The sequence below is a fragment of the Bombina bombina genome, chromosome 11, assembly GCF_027579735.1.
Source record: "Bombina bombina isolate aBomBom1 chromosome 11, aBomBom1.pri, whole genome shotgun sequence".
In the NCBI taxonomy this organism is placed as follows: domain Eukaryota; kingdom Metazoa; phylum Chordata; class Amphibia; order Anura; family Bombinatoridae; genus Bombina; species Bombina bombina.
Genome location: NC_069509.1, coordinates 39766837 through 39787831, shown reverse-complemented (window position 1 = coordinate 39787831; position 20995 = coordinate 39766837). Strand labels below are relative to the sequence as shown.

Sequence of the window (20995 nt, the reverse complement as noted above, 5' to 3'; positions counted from 1 at the left end):
AATCCAATAGTGGTGCAAAGACGTTGATTAGGGCTTCAGTAATGTGTGCCATCTTGTTTGTCGGAGTGAGCACGTCTGCAGGCCCAAAGGTGAAATTGAACTTTTTAGTGCCTTCTCGGAGGCCAGGAGTTGTAATACCCTGATCCTGAAGTTTTCCCGGGCACTCTTGTTGCCAAGGGAGGTATGGATGGCTGGAGATTCTGCCACTCTGCATTCATAAGTCAGTTTCAATCACGGAGCATTGTGAAGCTGTGGCCATCTTGGTGAGCCGCCTACCAGAAGTCCCAGAGAAAGCAATTTTAAGCAACTTTCCAATTTACTTCACAGTCTGTTTATATTTACAATTTTTGAGTCACCAGCTCCTACTGTGCATGTGCAAGAAATCACAGAATATATGTGCGTGCATTTGTGATTGGCTGATGGCTTTCACATGGTACAGGAGGAGTGGAAATAGACAGAACTTTGAAATTAGTCAGAAAAAAAATCTACTACTCCATTTGAAGTTCAGACTATTGCATTGTCTTGTTATTATGCATTTTGTTGTTTACGCAAATCTACTGTATTTACTGGTACTTTAAAGTATGATGGAAGCACACTGGCCTCTCTGGGAGGGGAGTGTAACAAGCACAGTTTTTAGTTACAGTAGAAAATTGCTTTATTTTCCCTTTAGAGGCTAGTTACATTTTCAGTTAAATGTCCTGTTTAACTTTAAAAGCATAGAAATACTTTCTTTCTTAAGACACAGTGAGTCCACGGACTCATCAATTACTGTTGTGAATATCACTCCTGGCCAGCAGGAGGAGGCAAAGAGCACCACAGCAAAGCTGTTAAGTATCACTTCCCTTCCCACAACCCCCAGTCATTCTCTTTGCCTTCGGTGCAAGGAGGAGGTGAAGTTTTTGGTGTCTAGATTTATTTCACTTCAATCAAGATTTTATTATTTTGAAAGCCAGAGTAGGTTTGCTCTGATCTTTCCTTTCAATATTGGGTCTAGCTGTACTCCACGTTGGTCTCTTCAGTAGGGCAGTGGTGGCTTTAAAGCATTTAGGAACTTGTAAGGTGGGCCTTGCTGCATTTTTGTTAACATTTTGCTGCCCTGGTATAGAAAGCCTGAGTAGGTTTACTCTGTTCTTTCTTTTTCTACAGGCCTCTTTGAGGAGTGGCATCCTCGCATACCTTTTAAGCTGTCTATAAGCCTGACGGCTAGATGCAGGTAAGTGCCTATTTTCTTTTGGGGCTGGGAGGCTGGCACTTCAAAGTCATGTAAAACAGGAGGACTGTATGCAATTTATTAGTGGGACACAGAACCCTTAGTTGAGGGTTTATTTTAAGGCATTAGGCAGGCACTAAGATGCATGTGACAGGAGACTGAGAGTTAACCCCTTCAGGGGTGGAAGGGGTTAACTTCTTAACTTAATTTTAAATTAGGCTCATGTCTTTCTTTTAAAGGCACAGACAGTGTTTAAGGGGTTAATGTCACCTCTGTTTTATTACTATTACAGGAGACTAAATATTTTATGAGGAGTAATAGCACAGTGATAGAGATACTTCTATAAGAGTGCTAAGACGTTTTCCTGTAAAGGGAAACGTAAAGGTTCGCTTGTGTGCACGCTTTTCCTTTTGACATGTTATGGGAAAGTTGTGTCCTCTTACTCTCTCCTTTGTTTATTAGATCTTTGGAGGGCACTTTTACTTGGCCGTTTTTGTGGCAGTTCTGTTGAAAATACAGTGCAAAGTGAATATATATTTTCGCGCTTCATTCCTATGCTGTTGTGTGTCCCCGCCTTGATTCTCTTTCTGAGATCAGATGCGGCGCCATTTTGGTCTCGCCGGGTCCGGTCACGTGACCTACCGCATAACGGCGTTCTCAGTTTTGCCCCAACTGTGAATCGGAGCTCCGATAGTCACTCTGTCTCTGGGAGATTTATATAAAAATGCTCTCCCAGGTGCATCCTTGTAAAATAGTTTATAGTGAACGTTTTATATACATTTGAACATTTTTATTATGTGTTTCCTAGGATCTCTTCCACTTGCTGTAAAAGATGAATAAGATAATATACTATAACAGATTACCTTAATCATGTTTTAGTCTTGGACTGATTTAAAGTGACAGTTTGCCTTTAATAATATTTTTTAAGAATTAAAATATTATATGGGGGATTTTTCATGATTTCTCAGTTTTTCATTTTTAAGTGTAATGAATTCTGTTTGGTTCAAAAAACACTATATATTGTTTTAATAATTCTGCAAATTATATGTGTTGTTCCTCGCTGGATCTCTTGAAGTTAGAGTGTATTGACCATGAGCCTTTGTCTCCTAGGATGAAGCTGTTTAGGCACTGCCACAGCTCTTTCCTTTTACACGTCTCAAGCCTCTATGGCGTCACATGCAGTGCCCTGCGGTTCCTCTCTTTCTTCTGGAGGAGTGTATTTGCCTACAGAATTTGCAGTTCAGGTATCCTCTGCAGTACCTGCGACTTTATCTTTTTATTTTCTTACCTACAGGGAAAATACAAGAGGACATTTAAAGTTTAGATGTAAGGTTTCTGCTCCATTTTTTACTACGCAGGTCATCCTCTATCCTAAGTCTGGTGAGGAAGATTTGCCGGTAGTTTCTGAGGGTGAAATCTCAGATTTGGACAGTATAATTCCTTCATCTGATGCTGAACTCATATCCTTCAGATGTATGATAGCACACCTCGTGTACTGTTATAAGAGGTTTTAGCTACTTGGACGACATTAATATCCCTGTTGTTGTCAACCCTTGGAAGTTTTGTAAACTTGATCATTTCTATGATGTTCCTTCCTTTGAGGAAATGTTTTTAGACGTGCTATGGAAATTTTCACAGGTGTAGGAGAAGCAAGGGATACCTCGGGTGTAGGAGAAGCTAGGGATACCTCTCTCCCTGTCTCCCGTCCAGGATTTTCCTGTTGCTGACTCCATTAAAATGCACGGTGCCCTAGGTAGAAGGGAGCTTTTCTACTATATCTTAGAGAACTTTATCCTAGGGAAGGTAGCTGCTCCTTTACAGATCTATGGATAAGAAGCTAGAGGTTTAATTGCTCATTTTGAGCAATGTTTTGTCTTATAAGACTTGCTGTACTAGCCGCCGGGAATTGTGGCTGATATCTATGGTCAGGTCAGGTGAGAAACCTACCTGTGGTTTAGTGGTACAGCCTAGGCTTTATAGTTCTGCAGTTGCAGATTCTATACTTTGTTTCCTCCAAATCCACGCTTCTGGCGTCTCCTTGTTTGGATGAGACCTTGTTTGGACTTGGTCTAGCAGAATATTCCTCCTGACTTTAAGGGTGGAAAAAAAGTTTTTTCTACCACATGTCAAGAGAGTAAGACTAAAGAAAAGTTTATTTTTCCACTTTCTGCAGGGTCAGTCATGCCTTTTCGAGTCCAATCTAAGATTTCCTCCCGGGGCAGATTTCTCTTCTAGAGTATTTGCAATCCAAGTAGGATGAGAGGCATTCCTTGAACTGGGTTCAGGGTCTTCATCTCTAGGAGTGATAGTTCCAGTCCCAGTTTGGGAACGGGATCTAGGTACTTACTTCTAGTATCTCAGATTATGATCTTCAAAGTAGTATCCTTTCTCCTTTGGTTCAAGAGGGCCTGTTCATAACGAACATAGACCTGAGAGATTTTTCGTCACTCTAGACAGATCTTTGGATTTTGCAAGAGTTTTTGTCTGGACAATATATGGTACAGGTATCATCCTTCCAGAAAACTCTCTTTTAAGAGATCTTGTCCTATCTTCTTTTCCAGGGATGGGAATGAATCTGGAGAAGAGTTCCCTTGTTCCATCCACAAGGGTGATTTATTTGGGACTAAGGCCACAATACCCTGAATGCGCCCAATTGCATCTGATCTCGGAAGTTACGCAGGGTCAGGCCTGGTCAGTACCTGGATAGGAGACCACCTGGGAACACCAGATGCAGTATGCTTGGACCTTATTAGATCCTCTATCTAGGAGAATATGTCTAATAGAGGTCAGATAGTCAAGGATTTATTCCTTTCCCCCTCTCTGCAGTCTACTGTCCGGCCATCAGCAAGCTCTAGTATCCGGTGGATAGCTTAGCCATCCTGCAACCAGGAGGTTGGGAGTTTGGATTTAGCTGCAGTTGATTTTACTTCACTTTTCATTGCCTCAATGTATGGAGGGAATTGGGTCTGATGGTTATCATGGACATCATTCCCTTTGTTATTTTCCATAAAATGGAGAACATTCAGATCTGTCAGATGATAGATCTAGATCAGTTGACTAGAGATTCTCTCCCATAGTGGTTTCTCAGGAGTAGCTGTCTCAGGGTGCCTGCTTCTAGAGACATTCCTGGGTGATGTGACCACGGACGCCAACCTGCTAGGCTGGGAAGCAGTATGGTCTTGTTTAAGGCGCAGGGATTATGGTCTTGGAAGTGTCTGCTCTTTTCTTTCACTTCTTGGAGTTGAGAGTGATTTACAATGCTCTGTAGGCTTGGCCTCAGTTGTCCTTAGCTTGGTTCCAGTCGGACAATATTACCTCAATGGTTTACATCAACCACCAGGGAGGAACTTGGGGTTCCTTAGCCATGTAGGAGGTGACTTGGATTGTTCAGTGAGTGGAAGCTCACAATTGTTGTCTATCTGCCATCCACTTTCCAAGAGTGTATAACTGGGAAGCGGATTTCCTGAGCGGACAGAATTTTCATCCTGGGGAGTGGGAACTCCATCCAGAGGTTTTCTCCAAATTAACCCTCAAATGGGGGGTGCGGGAGTTGGATCTGATGCTGTCTCAGCAAAATGCCAAGTTTCCAAGGTTTGGTTCGAAGTCAAGAGATTCACAGGCCGCTCTGATAGATGCTCTGGCAGTTCCTTGGCAATTCAGGCTGACATATCCGTTTCCTCTGTTTGCTCTCCTTCCACAAGTCATTGCTCGTATCAAACAGAAGAGAGTGTCGGTAATTCTAGTAGTCCCTACTTGGCCTCACAGGATGGCGTAAATATCCTTATTGGTGGGAATGTAAGGGCTATCTTGGAATGGGGTCAGGATTCTTAGAATGTTGTCCTTTCTACAGGAAGGTCTGGATAAAGGTTTTGTCAGTCAGTCCTCTGAGGGGTCAGATTTTTGCATTATCTATTTCATGCTGCTTAAGGGTCTGGCGGATGTACCAGATGTAATTTTTTTATCAGGCCTGTGTTTAAGTCTGTTGCTCCTCCTGGGAGCATTAACTTTTGCTCTTAAAGTTTTACAGCAAGCTCCGTTTGAGCAATTGCATTCCATAGATATTAAGTTGTTATCTTGGAATGTTTTGTTTCTTGTTGTTATCTCTTCTGCTCGGAGAGTGTCGGAACTCTCAACTTTGCAGGGTGATTTGCCTTATCTTTTATTTCCTGCAGATGAGGCGGATCTCCGTACTCTGTTAGGCTCCTTCCCAAAGTGGTTTGGAACAGAAACTTTAATCAGGAAATTGTCCTTCTCTTTGTCATACTTCTTCTTTCTGAAAAAAGTTTGTTGCACAACTTGGAGGGTGTGTGTGCTTTAAAATTTTATTCACATGCGACTAAGGATTTTCGCCAGTCTTCTGCTCTGTTTGTTTCTCTGGGAGACGTAAAGGTCAGAAAGCTTTTACTACTTCTCTTTCTCTCTGGTTGAGAAGTATAATTGGTTTTGTTTATGAGATTGCTGGGCAGCAGTCTCCTGAGAGAATTGCAGTTCATTCCTCTAGGGCTGTCTCTTGTTCTTGGGCTTCCAAAAATGAAGCTTCTGTGGAACGGATTTGCAAGGCTGCAACTTGGTCTTCTCTGCATACCCTGTCCAAATTTTACAAACTGAATACATTTGCCTCGGCTGAGGTTCTTTTTGGAGAAAGGTTCTTCAAGAAGTGGTGCCTTATGTTTAGGTTACCTGTCTTGTTCCTCCCTAATCATCGGTGTCCTCTAGCTTGGGTATTGATTCCCAACAGTAATTGATGATTCTGTGCACTCACCGTGTCTTAAGAAAGAAAACAAAATGTATGCTTACCTGATAAATTTATTTATTTCTTGACACAGTGAGTCCACGTCCTTCCTTGTTTTCAGACAGTTTTTTCATATAAACCTCAGGCACCTTTACACCTTGTGTTATTTCCTTTCTCTCCTTTTCCTTCGGTCAAATGACTGGGGGTTTTGGGAAGGGAAGTAATACTTAAAAGCTTTGCTGTGGTGCTCTTTGCCGCCTCCTGCTGGCCACGAATAATATTCCCAACAGTAATTGATGATTCCATGGACTCGCCGTGTCAAGAAATAAACACATTTATCAGGTAAGCATAAATTTAGTTTTTATTGCTGAAATCTAAACAATTGAGTGCTAATGCAATTCCAGGTCTCCATGTAAGAATGAGGCACAGTTTTTATAAGCCAGTGAAATATTAGTGAAACAATGTCATGTTCTCATTTGTTAGAAAATGAGTTAAACACATAAGTAAATTACTGTTCAGGGGCCTTTACAGGGTCGATAGTGATAAAATTACATACTCTAACAAATGAGAGAATGTATTTTTGTTCCCCTATAATGGCCCTTTAAGGATTACAGCATGTGTGTTATGTAGACTTCAGATGAAAATGTTTACTTGTCCATATATTATTGTTTATGTCACCAGAGGATAAGGAGCTTTAGAGAAGGAGCATAATGACGACATGGAGGGACAAGATTCCCTTCCTGACCCAGGCAGATAATACGGAAGAAGGGAGCGGCCAAGGACCCAAACCAGCGACATCAGATGAGGACGATGACAAGGACGATGAATGGGACAAGAGAGAGCAGAGCCACCTGCGGACTGGCATCTCATACAGACACTCCGTGGTTATCGTTCTGATCCTGTGTTACATCAACCTCTTGAATTACATGGATCGCTTCACTGTGGCAGGTAATGCAGTATCAGCGCCTTATAGTAAGTGATTAGAATGTAAAGCAGCGCAGTATCACCGCCTTATAGGAACGGATTAGAATGTAAAGCAGAGCAGTATCAGCGCCTTATAGGAACGGATTAGAATGTAAAGCAGAGCAGTATCAGCGCCTTATAGGAACGGATTAGAATATAAAGCAGAGCAGTATCAGCGCCTTATAGGAACGGATTAGAATATAAAGCAGAGCAGTATCAGCGCCTTATAGGAACGGATTAGAATGTAAAGCAGAGCAGTATCAGCGCCTTATAGGAACTGATTAGAATGTAAAGCAGAGCAGTATCAGCGCCTTATAGGAACGGATTAGAATATAAAGCAGAGCAGTATCAGCGCCTTATAGGAACGGATTAGAATGTAAAGCAGAGCAGTATCAGCGCCTTATAGGAACGGATTAGAATGTAAAGCAGAGCAGTATCAGCGCCTTATAGGAACTGATTAGAATGTAAAGCAGAGCAGTATCAGCGCCTTATAGGAACGGATTAGAATGTAAAGCAGAGCAGTATCAGTGCCTTTATAGGAACTGATTAGAATATAAAGCAGAGCAGTATCAGCGCCTTATAGGAACTGATTAGAATATAAAGCAGAGCAGTATCAGCGCCTTATAGGAACTGATTAGAATATAAAGCAGAGCAGTATCAGCACCTTATAGGAACTGATTAGAATGTAAAGCAGAGCAGTATCAGCGCCTTATAGGAACTGATTAGAATATAAAGCAGAGCAGTATTAGCGTCTTATGGGAACGGATTAGAATGTAAAGCAGAGCATTATCAGCGCCTTATAGGAACTGATTAGAATGTAAAGCAGAGCAGTATCAGCGCGTTATAGGAACGGATTAGAATATAAAGCAGAGCAGTATCAGCGCCTTATAGGAACTGATTAGAATGTAAAGCAGAGCAGTATCAGCGCCTTATAGGAACAGATTAGAATATAAAGCAGAGCAGTATCAGCGTCTTATAGGAACGGATTAGAATATAAAGCAGGGCAGTATCAGCGCCTTATAGGAACTGATTAGAATGTAAAGCAGAGCAGTATCAGCGCCTTATAGGAACTGATTAGAATATAAAGCAGAGCAGTATTAGCGCCTTATAGGAACTGATTAGAATATAAAGCAGAGCAGTATCAGCGCGTTATAGGAACGGATTAGAATGTATTGTAGACGTATTTCATTTCTAAAGCACCTTCAGTTCTGGGTTAAATTACAACATCATTGTGTTTGTTTAACTTGTGGATACAGGAATTGCTGTTTCTCTTCAGTCATGTTTTTAATCTTCTGTCACGCACCATTTATCGTTGCAGGCGTTCTCCCTGACATCGAGAGAGAATTTGGCATCAGAGACAGCTCGTCAGGATTAGTACAAACCGGTAACTGCAAAACTTTACTTTCTGTTTTGTGACGCTACAGACTGTTTATCTTGATATTATTCTGTTATATGATCCCCGTGAACAAGTAAAATAATTATGATGCATTAAAGTGATTGTCAATTTAGATGAATCGGTGCCCGGTTTTTAATAATCCTATTAAAAACAAGGGCACTTTAATTCATCAAAATTTACATTTCGCTTGTTTTCTTCAAATACTTACCGTTTAATCCTGACAGCCGCTGCAGCGCTTCCTCCGCCCGTCGCAAGCTCTCTTCGCGGGTCCAAAATGATGAATCCAGCTTCCTCCAATCACTACGTTGCCTCAGGCCATGATTCCCCCCCCCCCCCGGGGGGGAGCCATGATTGGAGGAAGCCGGATTCGTCATTTCTGAGGTATGTAGAGGCTTCCGACGGCCGGGGAAATCGCTGGAGCGGTTGTGAAGATTAAAAGGTATTTTAAGAAAAGGAGTGAAATGTAAATTTTAATGAATCAGTGGCCTTGGTTTTAATAGGATTATTAAAAACCGGGCACCGATTAATCTGAATTGACCTTCACTTTAAGCAATAATAACACAGGCTTGTAGAAGAGTACACTGTCCATGCTGTTTTCTACTTAAAGAGACATGAAACTGAAATGTTTTCATGATTCAGATAAAGCATTTGATTTTAATCAGCTTTCCATTTTACTTCTATTAGCTAATTTGTTTTGTTCTCTTGGTATCCTTTGTTGAAAAACCTACCTTGGTAGGTTTAGAAGCTGCTGATTGGGGGCTGCACATAAATGCCTCATGTTATTGGCCCACCCAGTGTGTTAAGTAGCTCCCAGCTGTGCAATGACAGAGCTGCGGGTCATTTTAACTGCTTGCAGACTGAGATACTCTCCTGCCTGACGGTGAGGAACAGCAGAGGTTGGATTTACAAAACTGACAATTCAGCAGAGATTGTGAAAGGTGAGCCTCCAGCTGCTGGGATTATTTCTCCCTCTCTCACAGTTGATTGACAGGCGCTGCCCCTTCAGCCTTCCTGCTTTAGAATTACTTTCACTTTACTATAGGTCAGTAAGTGTGCTGCACCACTCATACAATTTGTAGAAAATCAGTGTTTGTGTTGCACTATTTTATAGATACAGTAGATAGATAAAAAGATATAACTGTCAAAGATGAATTTTCTGTCTGTATCCTATATTTTAAGAAAATTTGTCAAAGCCAACTTAATGATAACCTAAGGTAGTGCTGTATAACTAGAAGCACTGTTTATGAAAGAAGACTGGTCACAAACTGAGAGTGCATCTGTCTTTTGGATAGGAGACATCCAATCAGAGTGTGCAGCAGTGAGGGCAGAGCTGTGGGTGTTACCTGCTGCAGCTCCCTCTACGGGTTATTTATATAATATAAGTGCACACACTGCTTCCATATAGTACTCATGACAAGTTAATGCTCCTGGGCCTACCTTCGTATGTTCACATAATAAGAGCAAGAGGTTGCTCTTGCTGATTGGTGGCTAAATATAGCCACCAATCAGCAAGCGCTATCCTGGGTGCTGAACCAAAAATAGACCAGCTCCTTACCTTAGATTCCTGCTTTCTTCTGTTAAGTGTGATCAGTCCACGGGTCATCATTACTTGTGGGATATTAACTGCTCCCCTACAGGAAGTGCAAGAGGATTCACCCAGCAGAGTTGCTATATAGCTCCTCCCCTCTACGTCACCCCCAGTCATTCTCTTGCACCCAACGACTAGATAGGATGTGTGAGAGGACTATGGTGATATATTTAGTTTTTATATCTTCAATCAAAAGTTTGTTATTTTATAATAGCACCGGAGTGTGTTATTCCTTCTCTGGTAGAATTTGAAGAAGAATCTACCTGAGTTTTTCTATGATTTTAGCCGGAGTAGTTAAGATCATATTGCTGTTTCTCGGCCATCTGAGGAGAGGTAAACTTCAGACCAGGGGACAGCAGGCAGATTAATCTGCAAAGAGGTATGTAGCAGTTTATTATTTTCTGACATGGAATTGATGAGAAAATCCTGCCATACCGTTATAATGTAAACTCAGCCTTGAATGCAGTAGATGTAGCTGATATCAGGCTGTCATGTATGTATATTTTACACTTCAGTTTTCTGGGAAATGGTACTTCTCTGGCTTTTAAACTGTATACATAGACTTAACCTATTTTGCAGGGACTTGCAATAGGTTTTAAATGACAATTAATTATTGAGGTAAAACGTTTTTTTGCTGGCATGTAAAAACGTTTTTTTTCTCTGAGGTACTGGGTGAAAAAATATTTTGGGCACTTTTTTTCCACTTGGCAATAGTTTTGATTTAAATTAGAGCAGTTCACTGATCCCTCTCACTGTTATGTGTGTGGGGGAGGGGCCATTTTGGTGCTTTCACTATGCATCAGAAAAAACTCAGTCAGAGGTTCATTTTCTTCCTGCATGATCCGGTTCATCTCTACAGAGTTCAGGGATCTCAAAAGCCTTTTTTGAGGGAAGTAGCAGAGCTGTGCTGAGGGTATTGACTGTGATATAAAAAACGTTTATTTGTGTGTTTTTTTCTGCTGCCTGGGTTAGTTATCATTTGCTGAGGGGAACAATCCTTTGCTAAAACTGTATATTCTGACAAAGATTGATGCTATAACTTAATTATTTTATCTGTTATAATATTTTTCTGTGCTTCTTAAAGGCACAGTTCGTTTTCATATTATTTGTAAATTACTTTGAAAAGTATTTCCAAGTTGCTGTTTATTTGCTAGTGTGTTAAACATGTCTGATTCAAAGGAATATCTCTGTGCTATATGTGTTAATGCCAAAGTGGAGCCCAATAGAAATTTATGTACTAAATGTATTGATGCTACTTTAAAAAATAGTCAATCTGTACAAATTGAACATATTTCACCAAACAACGAGGGGAGAGTTATGCCGACTAACTCGCCTCACGTGTCAGTACCTGCATCTCCCGCTCAGGAGGTGCGTGATATTGTAGCGCCGAGTGCATCTGGGCGGCCATTACAAATCACATTACAAGATATGGCTACTGTTATGACTGAAGTTTTGGCTAAACTACCAGAACTAAGAGGTAAACGTGATCACTCTGGGATGAGAACAGAGTGCGCTGATAATGCAAGGGCCATGTCTGATACTGCGTCACAGTTTGCAGAACGTGAAGACGGAGAGCTTCATTCTGTGGGTGACGGTTCTGATCCAAATAAACTGGACTCAGACATTTCAAATTTTAAATTTAAGCTTGAGAACCTCCGTGTGTTACTAGGGGAGGTATTAGCGGCTCTGAATGATTGTAACACAGTTGCAATCCTAGAAAAAATGTGTAGGTTGGATAAATATTTTGCGGTACCGACGAGTACTGACGTTTTTCCTATACCTAAGAGACTTACTGACATTGTTACTAAGGAGTGGGATAGACCTGGTGTGCCTTTCTCACCCCCTCCTATATTCAGAAAAATGTTTCCAATAGACGCCGCCACACGGGACTTATGGCAAATGGTCCCTAAGGTGGAGGGAGCAGTTTCTACTTTAGCTAAGCATACCACTATCCCAGTGGAGGATAGCTGTGCTTTTTCAGATCCAATGGATAAAAAATTAGAGGGTTACCTTAAGAAAATGTTTGTTCAACAAGGGTTTATATTGCAACCTCTTGCATGTATTGCGCCTGTCACGGCTGCAGCAGCATTTTGGTTTGAGTCTCTGGAAGAGACACTTCAATCATCCACACTAGATGACATCACACACAAACTTAAATTCCTTAAGTTAGCTAATTCATTTATTTCAGATGCCGTAGTACATTTAACTAAACTTGCGGCTAAAAATTCAGGATTTGCCATTCAGGCACGCAGAACTCTGTGGCTAAAATCCTGGTCAGCTGATGTTACGTCTAAATCTAAATTGCTTAATATTCCTTTCAAAGGGCAGACCTTATTCGGGCCCGGCTTGAAAGAGATTATTGATGACATTACAGGAGGTAAAGGTCATGCCCTGCCTCAGGACAAGGCCAAAGCCAAGGCTAGACAGTCCAATTTTCATTCCTTTCGTAATTTCAAAGCAGGAGCAGCATCAACTTCCTCTGCACCAAAACAGGAAGGAGCTGTTGCTCGCTACAGACAAGGCTGGAAACCTAACCAGTCCTGGAACAGGGGCAAACAGGCCAGAAAACCTGCTGCTGCCCCTAAGACAGCATGAATTGAGGGCCCCCGATCCGGGACCGGATCTAGTGGGGGGCAGACTTTCCCTCTTCGCCCAGGCTTGGGCAAGAGATGTTCAGGATCCCTGGGCGTTAGAGATCATATCTCAGGGATACCTTCTGCACTTCAAATCCTCTCCCCCAAGAGGGAGATTTCATCTGTCAAGGTTGTCAACAAACCTAACAAAGAAGGAAGCGTTTCTACGCTGCGTACAAGATCTTTTATTAATGGGAGTGATCCATCCAGTTCCGCGGTTGGAACAAGGACAAGGGTTTTACTCAAATCTGTTTGTAGTTCCCAAAAAAGAGGGAACCTTCAGGCCAATCTTGGATTTAAAGATCCTAAACAAATTCCTAAGATTTCCATCGTTCAAGATGGAAACTATTCGAACAATTTTGACCATGATCCAAGAGGGTCAGTACTTGACCACAGTGGATTTAAAGGATGCTTACCTTCACATACCGATTCACAGAAGTCATTACCGGTATCTAAGGTTTGCCTTTTTAGACAGGCATTACCAGTTTGTAGCTCTTCCATTCGGACTGGCTACGGCTCCAAGAATCTTCACAAAGGTTCTGGGCACTCTTCTGGCGGTACTAAGACCGCGAGGAATTTCAGTAACTCCGTACTTAGACGACATACTGATACAAGCTTCAAGCTTTCAAACTGCCAAATCTCATACAGAGATAGTATTGGCATTTCTAAGGTCGCATGGATGGAAAGTGAACGAAGAGAAAAGTTCTCTCTTTCCACTCACAAGAGTTCCCTTCCTGGGGACTCTGATAGATTCTGTAGAAATGAAGATTTACCTGACAGAGGACAGGTTAACAAAACTTCTAAATGCATGCCGTGTCCTTCATTCCATTCAAGAGACCAGAAATTCTCTTCTATGGTGGCTTTATCGGCCACATCTGTCCAGGGGAATGCCATTCAGCAGGCCAGACTGGTCAATTGTAACAACAGACGCCAGCCTACTAGGTTGGGGCGCTGTCTGGAATTCTCTGAAGGCTCAGGGACTATGGAATCAGGAGGAGAGTCTTCTTCCAATAAACATTCTGGAATTGAGAGCAGTCCTCAATGCTCTTCTGGCTTGGCCCCAGTTAGCAACTCGGGGGTTCATCAGGTTCCAGTCGGACAACATCACGACTGTAGCTTATATCAACCATCAGGGAGGGACAAGAAGCTCCCTAGCAATGATGGAAGTATCGAAGATAATTCGCTGGGCAGAGTCTCACTCTTGCCACCTGTCTGCAATCCACATCCCGGGAGTGGAGAACTGGAAGGCGGATTTCTTAAGTCGTCAGACTTTTCATCCGGGGGAGTGGGAACTTCATCCAGAGGTCTTTGCCCAAATACTTCGACGTTGGGGCAAACCAGAGATAGATCTCATGGCGTCTCGACAGAACGCCAAGCTTCCGCGCTACGGGTCCAGATCCAGGGATCCGGGAGCGGTCCTGATAGATGCCTTGACAGCACCATGGACCTTCAGGATGGCTTATGTGTTTCCACCTTTCCCGATGCTTCCTCGATTGATTGCCAGAATCAAACAGGAGAAAACATCAGTGATTCTAATAGTGCCTGCATGGCCACGCAGGACTTGGTATACAGATCTGGTGGACATGTCATTCTGTCCACCTTGGTCGTTACCTCTGAAACAGGACCTTCTGATTCAGGGTCCTTTTCAAACATCAAAATCTAACTTCTCTGAAGCTGACTGCTTGGAAATTGAACGCTTGATCTTATCAAAGCGTGGTTTTTCTGAGTCAGTTATTGATACCTTAATACAGGCTAGGAAGCCTGTTACCAGAAAGATTTACCATAAAATATGGCGTAAATACCTATATTGGTGCGAATCCAAAGGTTACTCTTGGAGTAAGGTTAGGATTCCTAGGATATTGTCTTTTCTACAAGAAGGTTTAGAAAAGGGGTTATCCGCTAGTTCCTTAAAGGGACAGATCTCAGCTCTGTCCATTCTGTTACACAAGCGTCTGTCAGAAGTTCCAGACGTTCAGGCTTTTTGTCAGGCTTTGGCCAGGATTAAACCTGTGTTTAAAGCTGTGGCTCCACCATGGAGTTTAAACCTTGTTCTTAACGTTTTACAGGGTGTTCCGTTTGAACCCCTTCATTCCATTGATATAAAGTTGTTATCTTGGAAAGTTCTATTTTTAATGGCTATTTCCTCGGCTCGAAGAGTCTCTGAGTTATCAGCCTTACATTGTGATTCTCCTTATTTGATTTTTCACTCGGATAAGGTAGTTCTGCGTACTAAGCCTGGGTTCTTACCTAAGGTAGTCACTAACAGGAATATCAATCAGGAGATTGTTGTTCCATCCTTGTGCCCAAATCCTTCTTCGAGGAAGGAACGTCTTTTGCACAATCTGGATGTAGTTCGTGCCCTTAAATTTTATTTACAGGCAACTAAAGATTTTCGACAAACGTCTTCCCTGTTTGTCGTTTACTCTGGTCAGAGGAGAGGTCAAAAAGCTTCTGCTACCTCTCTCTCTTTTTGGCTTCGTAGCATAATTCGTTTAGCTTATGAGACTGCTGGACAGCAGCCTCCTGAAAGAATTACAGCTCATTCCACTAGAGCTGTGGCTTCCACTTGGGCCTTTAAGAATGAGGCCTCTGTTGAACAGATTTGCAAGGCTGCAACTTGGTCTTCGCTTCATACTTTTTCCAAATTTTACAAATTTGACACTTTTGCTTCCTCTGAGGCTATTTTTGGGAGAAAGGTTCTTCAGGCAGTGGTTCCTTCTGTATAAAGAGCCTGCCTATCCCTCCCGTCATCCGTGTACTTTTGCTTTGGTATTGGTATCCCACAAGTAATGATGACCCGTGGACTGATCACACTTAACAGAAGAAAACATAATTTATGCTTACCTGATAAATTCCTTTCTTCTGTAGTGTGATCAGTCCACGGCCCGCCCTGTTTTTTAAGGCAGGTAAATATTTTTTAAATTATACTTCAGTCACCACTACACCCTTGGCTTCTCCTTTCTCGTTGGTCCTTGGTCGAATGACTGGAGGTGACGTAGAGGGGAGGAGCTATATAGCAACTCTGCTGGGTGAATCCTCTTGCACTTCCTGTAGGGGAGCAGTTAATATCCCACAAGTAATGATGACCCGTGGACTGATCACACTACAGAAGAAAGGAATTTATCAGGTAAGCATAAATTATGTTTTTTCAAAAAAAGACAGCAAGAGAATAAAGAAAATTTGATAATGTGAGTAAATTAGAAAGTTTAGTATCCCTTTAAATAAATATATCTAAAAGCTTAATTGTGTGTCTCGTATCTCGCTTCCGCCTCTCACAATCCATTTCCCTTCTCAGTGTTTGTCTGTAGTTACATGGTGCTGGCTCCTGTGTTTGGCTACCTGGGCGATCGTTACAACAGGAAATACATAATGTGTGTTGGCATCTCCTTTTGGTCACTGGTGACACTGGGCAGTTCCTACACACCCAAGGAGGTAACGTATATCAATGTATTTTTTACTTGCAAAAGGAAAAAAGTGTTTAAGATTTTTCTGGCTTCAAATAAGCAGTAACAATTATACTTGGATCCTATTATGTGGCAGTTAAAGGGTGTGTTTCATTGTTGTAATAAAAAAGCACTAAGGAGTGGTTTATACTTAATATGCACCATTGCAATATGTATTATTCATCATTTTAAAACTTCCACTTTTTAGCTTCATATGTGCAGTGTCTATTACTTCATGTAACAACCCCACAAGGGGGCTGTGGTCTCTACATCTAGATAAAGGAATAGTTTTTCATTTAAAGTGTTGCTAGGAGACACCTATCTGCTAGCTGCAATCAGTTTATTACCCATGTTCACTAGAGAAAGTTTGCTGCAAAAATCATGTGACCATAGAACATAAGTTCTGCAGTGTCTGCTCCCTTATCCAGCTGTAGGCTGTGGCTACACTGAGATTTTCTAAGTGCTGGTTTAGCAAGAAAAAATTAAGTTGTTTTTAACACAATCTGTTACTTTGATTCATATATTTGTTTTTCTAAATGAGCATTGTTTCATATCCTTTAAAGGGACAATAAGCATCTGAATAAATCCTAGATTTTGCTGTGAGGAATATAGCCCGGTTACTATTGGACGTCTGCTTTTAAAGGGACAGTAAACACCTTGTAAATTACAAGGCATTTCTGTTGTGTTGCTATAGAATAAGATATCGGCTAATCTTAATTGTTTTTAAAACAAATTAAAGGGACAGTATACACCAATTTTCATATAACTGCATGTAGTAGACACTGCTATAAAGAATAATATGCACAGATACTGATCTAAAAATCCAGTATAAAACAGTTTACAAAATTACTTAGAAGCTCACGGTTTAGCTCTGTTGAAAAGGTTAGCTGGAACACCCACTGAAAGTGGTTCATTAGCAAAAATCCCCCCTCCCCCTTCATATGATAATACTCTAAACAAACAGGAGCAAGCTGGAGTAGGTAGAAATCAATATTCTCCTAAAACTTTGGGGCTTGGTTAGGAGTCTGAAAATCAGCGCAATGTTATTTAAAAATAAGCAAAGCTATACATTTAAAAAAAATAAAGCTGTATAGGCTATATAAATAGATCATCCACAAAACATTAATGCAAAGGAAAATCTAGTGTATAATGTCCCTTTAAGCCATCCTTCTTACTGCAACTATTTTTCAATAGCCAAAATTCACCCACCATTTTCCTTATATGGCCAATCTGGGCTTTAGTCTGCAGATAACAAGGCTAGCCACAGTCATTGTGTTAGTACAAAATGTATAGGTTTGCAGTTGTTATCTGATAAAGCCACTTAGGGACACATATGTAGCAGATTTAGCCTTGCGCAGTCAGCAAGTGCATTTCAAGTTCCCGAAAATTAGTAACTGCTCAATTTTCGATGCCAAGTTACATGAAAAGGGGAAAAAATGAATAATGAAACTATATTGCAAAGATGTTTTCTTACACATAATTAAACATTTTATATTCACATCTCAAGGTGTTTACTGTCCCTGTAAATGGAAAGTCAAGAATTTTCAGAATTAAATTACAGGAGAACGGAAAATAAAAAAAACTAAAGTGTATTGCAACATTTTTATTTACTGCGCATAATGAAATATTTTGTGTTACAATATAGTTCATGTCCCTTTAACACACACCCATTCAGATGTACTCAGCCTGTCTCACTTTCGGTTTATCTTCTACCATCAGCATTTCTGGCTCCTTCTGCTCACTCGCGGTCTGGTGGGTGTCGGAGAGGCCAGTTATTCCACAATCGCTCCAACGCTCATTGCTGACTTGTTCCTTTCCGACCAGCGCAGCCGTATGCTCTCCATCTTCTACCTTGCTATCCCAGTTGGCAGGTGAGACTTAACTGATATGTTTCTTTTTGGTTGTTCAGCACAGGGCTCTAATTTAAAGGGATATGAAACCCAACAATGTTGCTTTGTGATTCAGACAGAACATACGATTTTTAAAAAGTTTCCAAATTACTTCTATTATCAAATTTGCTTTGTCCCCAAGATTTTCTGTGTTGAAGAGATACCTAGGTAGCATCTGGAGCGCTACCTGGCAGGAAATAGTGCTGCCATCTAGTGCTCTTGCAAATGGATAGCATTCTTGAAAAACTGCTGCCATATACTGCTCCAGACACGTGCACGCTCCTGAGTTTACGTCCCTGCTATTTAACAAAGGATACCAAGAGTACAAAGACAATTTGATAATAGAAGTAAATTAGAAAGTGGTTTAGAATTGCAATTCTCCATGAATCATGAAAGAGAAAACAATTTAGGTTCCATGTCCCTTTAAATGTGTTGCACAGTGCTTGTTATATCTAGGTAACTTAAAGGGACAGTCAACCCAAATTTTCAAATATGTTATTTCTATAACGTTGCTAACAATATTTAGTTTGCACTGTAGCCTAATTCATTACCCTAAATCGTTTCTGAGCATTACTACTTACTTGTTTGATCTTTGCAGTTTAAAATGCCTGCCTGCCTGAAAATACTTCATGTGTGCTGCCCTAATTCTCACTTCCAATATAAAAGCATTTTATGAGACTAGGGCTCTCATTGGTTTTACAGTAGAGAGAATGTTGGCTGATCCGCTGCATGACAAGCTAGCCTCTCTTCTGCTAAACACAGTAGCGGTTATATTGCTGTAGCCATGGGCATTTCACTATGGTTGTTAAATACAAGGTCCAATATTAGTGCCTTTGACCCCTTAGCAGCCAAAGAGGGCTAAAATGCATTGTTACACATGATTCGACCTTGTCTGTTAATCAAGAGGTTACTACTAACATACAGATCGTCTTTGCAGAAAACAGGAGTAGATACATATTTATATAGGTAAACAAATAAAATTACACAGCATAGAGATGGGTATGCTATACTGAAATGCCCTTTACTTTATCAGCATGAAAATGAAATGGAAGAATCACATTTATTTTGCAGAAAAACATCAGGCTGAGGATGATGATTCATAAGGGATAATACAATCCCTATAGTTCATATAATGTGAATTGTCTGTGTTGGTAGCGCTGGCATCTTGTTACATTGTTTGCAGCACTCTAGGGACAACCGGGCACAGTGTATGGGTTAGGGTTTTAGTAGGAGCGCACTAACTTCCCAATTAAACGTCTCACCTATAGCCGGCCAGTGTGTAGGAAACTAACGGCTCAATGGAGACTAGCACATATGCAGCAGTAAAGCGCGTCTCTCCTAGACCCAAATAAAAGCAAATAGAATCCCACAAATTGCACACAGTGATGCAAAACGTATTTACTTTTACTTTGGATGCTTTTGAGAGTTTTGCATCACTGTGTGCAATTTGTGGGATTCTATTTGCTTTTATTTGGGTCTAGGAGAGACGCGCTTTACTGCTGCATATGTGCTAGTCTCCATTGAGCCGTTAGTTTCCTACACACTGGCCGGCTATAGGTGAGACGTTTAATTGGGAAGTTAGTGCGCTCCTACTAAAACCCTAACCCATACACTGTGCCCGGTTGTCCCTAGAGTGCTGCAAACAATGTAACAAGATGCCAGCGCTACCAACACAGACAATTCACATTATATGAACTATAGGGATTGTATTATCCCTTATGAATCATCATCCTCAGCCTGATGTTTTTCTGCAAAATAAATGTGATTCTTCCATTTCATTTTCATGCTGATAAAGTAAAGGGCATTTCAGTATAGCATACCCATCTCTATGCTGTGTAATTTTATTTGTTTACCTATATAAATATGTATCTACTCCTGTTTTCTGCAAAGACGATCTGTATGTTAGTAGTAACCTCTTGATTAACAGACAAGGTCGAATCATGTTGTGTAACAATGCATTTTAGCCCTCTTTGGCTGCTAAGGGGTCAAAGGCACTAATATTGGACCTTGTATTTAACAACCATAGTGAAATGCCCATGGCTACAGCACTATAACCGCTACTGTGTTTAGCAGAAGAGAGGCTAGCTTGTCATGCAGCGGATCAGCCAACATTCTCTCTACTGTAAAACCAATGAGAGCCCTAGTCTCATAAAATGCTTTTATATTGGAAGTGAGAATTAGGGCAGCACACATGAAGTATTTTTATTGAGCTTGTGTGAGGCTGAGAATGATATGATAATGTCACAAAGCACGGTGTATTTGTGTGATAGCAGCTCTCTCTAAGGTATGCACAATGCATAAGTCTAGAATTTGTATGCAAAGATTATGTGGGAAGTAGCTCCTGACCCCCCCCCCCCCCCCCTTAATCAGCGGAGCCCAAAAACTAATTACGCGCTAGTTTACTTAGCAGATACCTAGTAGAAGAATGTTGCAATATTTCTAAAGCCCAGTAGTACACCGAAGAGGGCTATAGCAGTTTAACTACATTTTCTCAGCCTCACACCAGCTCAATAAAAATACTTCATGTGTGCTGCCCTAATTCTCACTTCCAATATAAAAGCATTTTATGAGACTAGGGCTCTCATTGGTTTTACAGTAAAAGACTACGATGACAGGCAGCACACTGGTACGTCTGAAATATCAGACATTTCGGAACTTGAGAAAGTATTTTTAGTTCCTTCCCCCTAGCGTTAGCAGCGCAATGCGCATGCGCTAAAGTACCAGGAGCGTGCATTCTCGAGAAGTAGCCGACATAGAGCTGGGGACTGAACACACTTAGGATCTTGATGACGAAATAGGGGAGGGGGCAGGCGGGCATTTTAAACTGCAAAGATCAAACAAGTAAGTAGTAATGCTCAGAAACGATTTAGGGTAATGAATTAGGCTACAGTGCAAACTAAATATTGTTAGCAACGTTATAGAAATAACATATTTGAAAATTTGGGTTGACTGTCCCTTTAAGTTACCTAGATATAACAAGCACTGTGCAACACATTTAAAGGGGCAGTAACTTTTATATTTATTTCAATGTATAGGAAACCTTTAATTTCATACCCATTCTAAGTAGTATGCCTAGTTACACATACTAAGTCCAATGCATATTTCAGACCACCACCGTTATTTACAGTATCCAGGCCGCCT

At 41.1% G+C, this 20995-nt stretch overlaps 1 protein-coding gene across 1 annotated transcript in view; it reads left to right on the top strand.

The window, feature by feature from the left end:
* SPNS1 (SPNS lysolipid transporter 1, lysophospholipid) overlaps nt 1–20995 on the top strand; it is a 52976-nt gene that overhangs the window by 16374 nt on the left and 15607 nt on the right. Inside the window, exons 2-5 of the mRNA XM_053694815.1 lie at nt 6624–6890; nt 8224–8289; nt 15818–15954; nt 17685–17836. Coding sequence (XP_053550790.1) covers nt 6653–6890; nt 8224–8289; nt 15818–15954; nt 17685–17836 — 593 coding nt within the window. The 5' untranslated portion in view covers nt 6624–6652. The remainder of the gene's footprint in view (nt 1–6623; nt 6891–8223; nt 8290–15817; nt 15955–17684; nt 17837–20995) is intronic.